Genomic DNA, 7,751 nt, shown 5'->3' with positions numbered 1-7,751 from the left:
ACTTCTAGTTTCAGAAACCTGAATATCCTCTCAGAAACAGGTTAAAAACAATCCAGACCTTTAACTCCCTTCATACAGCAATACTCCCAATTCTGCACAACACTTCAATGACTCACTCATCAACTGTCACCTTAACAGGAGGGAGAAGATGTTATGTAGCAGGATTCCACCGGCAGAGCAGAAGTTAAAGACCTTTAAAGTAGTGGAAAGAAAAACGAACAACACTGTGTTGCAGACAAGAGATTTTTGATTTACAAGTAATTATATTTTGGAACACAACAGTATTTATAGCAAACCTTTATTCAATACTTTAAAAAAGTGTATGGAAGTTTTCATGAACAAAGAGTTACTCAATGGAAAACACCTTTTTTCCCCTTAAAAAGTTCTTCTGCAAGAACATCCATTAAATGCATTTACCTACAATAACCAGTTTTAAAATGCATGGGTATTTCTGGATTTCTTGTACACACAGATAGGATTTCCATAGTTAAGCTATTGTCCTGAGCAGTGTATGAAGAGACATCATTTAAACTACTTAGTTACAGGACATTTATATAATCGACAACAAGCACAGAACAATTTATAGACTTTAAACATTTAATGTGCCTCTTCATCAAGGAAGGCAAGTGATACCTGTATGACTGCTTAACACTGAGTGTCAATTTAGTAATCGTATATTTAGATCTGCAGTATAAAGACATGCACAAAACGTTTGAGGAGTAGATTTTGTTACAATAAACCAAGCTTGTATTCCATCATCATGTGTGGCTCTCCCATAACCTCACTCTGTGAAGGATCTGAAAAAAAAAAAAAAAAAAGTGAACAGCATTAGGCTTTTACTTTGCCACAAAGACCAACAGGAACTACAAAGATAACCATATTCAATTTTGGATTTTTTTTTTCTCCATTGTAATGGTTAGTGCAAAAATTATTTGACTGATTCTTGACAGTGCTGTGTAGTGCAGGTCTGTCTAACTCATATGCCTCTGTCCAAATAATCAGATAACCAACGCACCTTCAGTGGAACACGGGTACGAGTGTTTTGTGAAGGGGTAGGGGAGAGAACAATTCAAGTAAAACCAAACATTATTACATAAGCACAATCTCCTATAGCTTGAACCTTCAGGCTGAGTTTTGTGTCTAATAAAAAGCAACTCTGGCCAAAGCTCTTCCTCAAGTGCCATACATTTTTTCCATGCAACTTAATCTGAGGTCTAGCACAGTAAGAGCTCACACTCCAGCCCTTCTGCTAGTTGGGACATACTTGTGGTTTCTCTCTCCTGTCAAAAGTATTTTTGTGAAAAAAGGCAATGTCCTTAAGTATCTTTGAGATCTCCTCTCTATGAAGTATGGTTCATATTAGCCAGTATATTCACAGGTTAGCAGGCAACATGCAGATGACACAAGACATGCCAATTACTGACAGTATGAACTTCATTTCCATATGAAAGCCAAGGCCAAAAATAAAAAAAAGGTTGCAAGCAAATCTTGAAAGAAAAGTATCTTTCTTTGCAAGCGTACTTAACTATTTTTATTCCCCCATAACTAAGGTATCTTAACACCTTTCTGATGCTCATCCAGAGACACCAAAATTACCTAATATAGCTCCCTGTGATAAATATAGCCTCACTGTAAACAATTTTAACTAACCACTCACTCCATAGCACTCTATAAAACATGCAACAGCTTGTTACAAGCTATGGCGAATACCAAGCAATTTATAGGAGCTTGGTCATCGCTCCACCCCCTGAACCACAATCACCTGAGATTCCTTCCCCTGCTCCCTGTAAATCCATCCCAGAAAATAACACCACATTTACCCCGTCTCTAGATTCCCACTTGCTCCTTCATTATTCCCAGTTTCCTATATTCCTGTCTTTTTCCATTCTCCAATCCCACCACCTCAAAACACCCTCTGCTTCATCTTACGTCCTTAAGTGCTGAATAGACAGAAGTCAAAGTCACTTTTTTTCCCTTTAAACTATTTTCTCTGGCTTATTCTATTTCACACATACTGTCAGTCAGTAGCACATCATACAGCTGTTAGCTGTTGAATTAGCATGCAGTGGTGGGAGTTCCATTAGTTCAGTATCTCTTCTTATGCCTTTCTTTCTTTCTAATAATAGAACTTATAAAAGCTTTGTATCTTCGTAACCTCTGCCTGCCAAAATTTGCATAAGTAGTTCAAAAATTTCTGGGGAAACAGGCATAAAATGTAAATTACGCATTACAATACAGTCTTCTACTCCTTAATAAAGCCAGCCCAAAAGCAAACAGATTTATTCAGTATTTCAGAATAATTTCCACACAGGTAGCAGCTGAACTATATCTATTCCTCCTTCCCCCCCTGGTGCTTCTTTACCTCTGGGAATTCAATTTTTATTTGCATTTTGCATGTTTAAAAGTTCTTATACCCTAGAGGCAAAGAACTTCACAGTTCCCAAATTTTGCCTTTAAATGTTTCTATAACATTAAAGCAAAGTATTTACCATTAAGAATATCCTCAAAACCAATGCATTCATCATTTCCCCTCAGAGTATCCACTGCCATGTTTGAGCTGTGAAGAAAGGGGAGACGCTGGGCCTGTAGAAAGACAACAAGAGTTAAAGTTTTTGCAAAACTGAAATTGAGATTTTTCAATTTCTGCCTGAAGTGACTGAGAAAAGAGACAGTCACCTCTTTGTCTGACCACAATGATGAAATAAGAACTACTGGCACACATTAATATCAAAACCTATCCACCATCACCATCTTGTGTTTTTATCACTATTTTGAAAACAGCATTTTACTTGATTTGTAGATTTCACTGCAGTGCAGCTACTAGTAGTCAAAAAAGTTGGTTCTGTCCCCTTCTTTGATCTGTTCCCACATAGCTGGCAAGAGTCTCTGCAACACATCTACAGCCTGGAGTCAGTTCTGGAGACTGACCTTGCAATGTTTGGAAACCACATTCTATGTTTCCCATGTCTGACAAGTCAGAAACACAATGAAAGAGCTATACCAATTTTCATACCTAATCATAATCCTCCTTACAATTAAACTAAAAATTTCTCAGATCCCCTACAGTTTTTAAGCTTTAAGTCCACTCCCTGTTACTTTCAAGCCTAATTTCTGTGCCCTTCACTTACAGTATTACAACAAAATCAAGTGGTTACATACAACATTCTAAGTATTCAGATATAACTATCTCTTTATACACAAAATATCAAGATTTCCATAATACCCTATAGTACAATTGTCAGAAGTTCAAATACACATACTATGTATTCCCTTAAATTTTAGCTGAAAGGTGGAATTACACCAAAAGGGAACTTCGATATCTGACATGATACACAAAAGCCAACCATGAACAGTCTTCTAACCACCATATTGCCTCCCATCATCCCCAGAAATGCCCATGGAGACACTTTCAGGATCCTTGTCCTCACCTGTCTCACTTTCTACCATGTGCTAACATCAATTAGAAAAAGATGTTTCCTCACAAGAGAGCAACATTGAGATCAAGGGATGTTTTCTTACATTGTTTGCTTTTTGCATCTTCAGGACAAGAAGTTTCTACCAAGTTTCATGTCACTCACTGCGGTTCAGCAGCAACTGATCCGCAGGAAGGAAGTATAAAATTAGTTCCAGTCACTTAGAGAAACAACACATAATAGCTTGACTACCTCCAACAAGCCCCAAAAAAGTTCACTAGGATCACTGAGATCTCTGTGTATCCTAACGGACAAAATCAGGTACCATCCACTTACCCTCCAACCTAGGAAATAAGAAGGAAGAGGAGGCAGCCCCAGCTTCCCAATTAAAAGTTAAAAACTGTGAACTTATCTCTCTGTAGACCTTCCCTGATCTTACAAGAACAGCTGCAGAATAATGACAAGTTTTCTGCTTCAGTTTTCACATAACCTCTATATCCACTCTCATATCACTACCTGCTTCAGACCCTTAAGGTCTCCTTTCTCTACAGATGCAGAGATCCCTTCCTATGAAGGTCTCATGTTCAACACAGGGGAGTACTAATTTGAGAATTAATACTCAATTCCTCCTGCTTTTCTCTGAAGGCTTACAGGAAGCTCATCCACAGAAAACCTAGAGTGCTAAACACTTAACCACGCAACCAAAAAAAAAAGAACAGCAGCTGAAAGCTTTTAGCATATTGACTGATCTGGACATTATTTATTGCAAAAGTTGTTTTTAAACAAAAGCAGTTACATTAAAATCTCTTTTGGAAACAAAGTGGTTGTATTTCAAGACACAAAGACATCTTCCCAGATAAAAACTCCTCCAATATTTTTAAGTTATATCAGTTAGATAAAAAAAGCCTACCTGTTTCACTGCTCTGAGTTCCATCTGCAGCTTTAGAGGTGCATGGAGTCCTTGAATATTTCTCAGCGTGGCAAAGTTTGTTTTATCTTGATTTAACTGGAACTATCACAAACAACATTTTTTAGAAATAAATACTATCAAGTACAATTATAGAACAGATTTGTGACATCCTTCTTAAATGAACTTGCTTATAACATTTACATGTAAAAATCAGGGATACCATCACACACAATTGAAATGCACATGGAAGGCAGCGATGCACTAACATCTGTTTTATAAAGCTAAAATTGAGTTTTGCTAGATTTGATTATAAATCAAAAGTGGCAATTTTATTTTTGTTATTTTTAAGTATCAGGACATGTAACTCCACCAAGTGGTGGAGTTGAGCATTACTTTGCTACAATATTACAAGCATAGAATCTAGTAATTTAGTGAAAAGTATTTATGGGTTCACGGTCTGAAAGCCTAGAAATGAAGGTATATGGCAAACCTAAAGACAAAACAGGAGGATCAGCTTTCCAGATGCAAAAGGAGTGCCTAGCTACCTAACTACAGAAGCAGCAAACACAACCTTTAAAAGGTTGCTAAGTAAACCACAACCTGGAAGCCCACCTACAAACTTGAAAAGTCACAGGTGGGAGGTTAAAACTTAAAGTTGCCAACAATGTTACTTCCATTAATAAAGTGCTAGTGTTGCTAACCACCTTCATTTTGTTAAAGTCAAGGCTTTGCTCTTTACTTGCTGCTGCACCAAGCAGCCCCATCAACCACATTGCTAATTTAAAATCCCTAAGTAGTTAAGGGTGAAGGAGACTCCATGTAACACTGTACTTACGTTTTTTTCCGACAACTCCAGGGGGTGGCTGGGCAGCAACTCACTTCTCACACTTGTAAAGCTAGAAATGCAAGGAAGATTTGAACTTCAAAAACTTAATCAGGATACCAAGTTAAGTTGCATTCCAAACTAACCCCAGATACAAGTATCAATCCTCAGAGACACAAGACACGGGACTGGTACCGTTTGAACTATTAAAAAGAATTAATGCTTGATGGTGAAAAAGCAAATAAGAGCTATCTACAGCACTGTCAGAAGACCAAAAAAAATGTTAAATTTCAGGCCTATTTTTTCCTCAGGTTTTAAGTTCAACAAAATAGAGCAACAGTTGTTCTTGTCTCCCTTCAGAAAAGGAAAGCCATTATATCACACTGGTGTGGTAACACTGCTGTTCCAGCTACAAGTACAGAGTACGGCACTGTATGGGCTGCTGCCGGGAAAGTTAACATTCCAGCCAGACCCAGTACATTAATAAATGACAACCGTATAGGTTTAGTTATGTCCCAGCTACATATCTGATTTTAGAAGTCTCCAAGCTTTTGCAGCTGAAATATATGGTGTGTTTTCGGCATACTTAGATATACTGATTTCGATAGATTAATTTTTGTATCAGTGCTGAAATTAACAACTTCATGCACTGCTACAGAACACTTTTATACATGTATATTACTACTAGGATATATTTCATATTGATTAACATTCAGACATCACTTTTCTAAAAGGGAGCAAACGGGTGGAAATCCATTAATACTACCTAGATGTTAAAGTAATGTTCGACAAATTTTAAGCATGAAGGACAATCTGACTAAACACATGGCCTTTAGGCTACGGCATCTGAAAAACACCTGCCAAGAACCTTCTTTAAAAAGCCAATGTTTAATACGTGCTTTCTTCTTTTATCTGAAGTTCAACATCAGCTATAGCACAATTTAACAACAAAAAGCAAAGCGTACCCCCTGCGCAGAAGATCATGACCTTCAAATGATCCAGAAGCTGAAAAATCAGTAATTGGGATACTGTCCTTCAACAGAGAAGCAGCTCCTCTGGAATCCTGGAACACAAAGTGAGGATTACTTTAATAGAACCAGCCTCCTTTTGCGTATGCTCTTAAGACCAGGTAAATGAAACAAATTGCTATAAGGCTTCCCAAACTACTCATACGCAAGCCTTAGACTTCACAGTCGCTTTACAAAAAACCTCCAGTAAGTTCTTTCAGAGAGTTTAATGACAGCTAAAGGTAATGATGAAAAATTTGGGGGTTCTGCTTAAAACAGAATTTTGCAACTACCCCATGTTTGTTCCCACCATGGGCTGTGAGGATGAAAAGGAAGATGGAAGGTCACGCTCAACTGATGGAGCAGACATCTCTGAGCATTTATTTACTTCAGTACAGACACAATCACGTAAGATCTGAGTATGGATAAATTGTTTAAGGCTCACATGAAGAGGATGGTGTGCTCAAGCATTCTAACATGTTAGTTCATTGAATGAACATAGATGTAAGAGTAACTTGTAGCAGAAAATGAGAACACCACACCTCCACAGATACACAATGTGAGGCCATCTCAACCCACACCACTAAATTAAAGCTAACCTGTTTGGTTTTACGGAGGTGATTTTCAGATTGTTCACACAATGTGCCTCAGCAAAAGAGCACCGAAAAACAGCCAATAACCTAATAGTTACTAGAAAACCCCTAAACAGGGGTTATAATATGCATAAATACATATGGACTTGGGGTGCTGGTTGACGAGAAGCTCGACATAAACCGAAAATATCCAATTACAGCCCAGAAACCCACCCGCACCCCGTGCTGCACCAGCATGGCCAGGAGGGTGAAAGAGGGGATTGTCCCCCTCTGCTCTGCGAGGTCCCCCCAGAACCCCAGGCCCCTCAGGAGGGCTGGGCCCCCCCCAGGAGCCATCCCCGAGGCCCCACCAAGGCCGCGCCGCCGCCGTGACTCAGCACAGCCCCACCACCCCCCAGCGAGGCAGCCCGAGTGCCGGGGCAGGCCATGAGGCACCCTCCATTCCCTCAGGGAAAGGAACTGAGGCGGCGGAGCCACCCCCCGCCCCTTCCCCCCGCTCCCGGTGCCGCCGCCCCGCCCGCCCTCCGCGCTCACCATCTTGGCTCCCCGCTCCCGGCCACTTCCGCCTCCTCCCCCCCGCCACTTCCGCCCCGCCCCGGCACGCGCGCGGGGAGGGCGAGGGGCGGGGCCTCGGGGCTGGGGGCGGGGCCTCGGGGCTGGGGGCGGGGCTTGGGGTGGGGCGGGGCTGCTGATGGCGGCCGGGGGAGGGGCCGCCATGATGGGGGCGCCATTATAGGGGAGGCATTGGGGTGGCCGTTAGATATATGGCCACTAGATGTGTGGCCATGCCAGGCCATTAAGTGCTGCAAGGGGCGAGTGCTCCCTGTTTCACCCCTCTATGGCCATTCCTGGGTCCCTCCAGCCCTGGTGCCATGAGATCACACCAAGGCGGCGATGCTTGATGTGATGCTCATGGGGAAATATGGCCTCAGGGGAGACCCCTGACGGGCAGCACACGATGAACGTGGGGTGTCAGGGTGTGCTGCCCACCCCGGGCAGCCCTCA

General features: G+C 41.2%; 1 protein-coding gene across 2 annotated transcripts; it reads right to left on the bottom strand.

Annotated features, from left to right (window-relative positions):
- Window positions 1-281: 281 nt before the first annotated feature.
- On the bottom strand, window positions 282-7,382 carry POMP (proteasome maturation protein). Of its 2 annotated transcripts, none has more exons than XM_068672299.1 (6): window positions 7,281-7,382; window positions 6,112-6,209; window positions 5,159-5,219; window positions 4,324-4,425; window positions 2,490-2,583; window positions 282-797 (listed from the first exon to the last, which is right to left on the bottom strand). In XM_068672299.1, the coding sequence occupies exons 1-6, from the start codon at window positions 7,281-7,283 to the stop codon at window positions 730-732; spliced, it is 426 nt and encodes a 141-aa protein (XP_068528400.1). In that variant the 5' UTR covers window positions 7,284-7,382; the 3' UTR covers window positions 282-729. The 2 variants fall into 2 exon arrangements, with proteins under 2 accessions (XP_068528400.1, XP_068528389.1); XM_068672288.1 differs by lacking the exon at window positions 7,281-7,382 and adding an exon at window positions 7,097-7,189.
- Between the last annotated feature and the right edge of the window lie 369 nt (window positions 7,383-7,751).

The sequence above is a fragment of the Anas acuta genome, chromosome 1 (assembly GCF_963932015.1).
Source record: "Anas acuta chromosome 1, bAnaAcu1.1, whole genome shotgun sequence".
NCBI lineage: Eukaryota > Metazoa > Chordata > Aves > Anseriformes > Anatidae > Anas > Anas acuta.
Note: the sequence above shows the minus strand (reverse complement) of the source record. Positions and strands in the feature narration are given on the sequence as shown.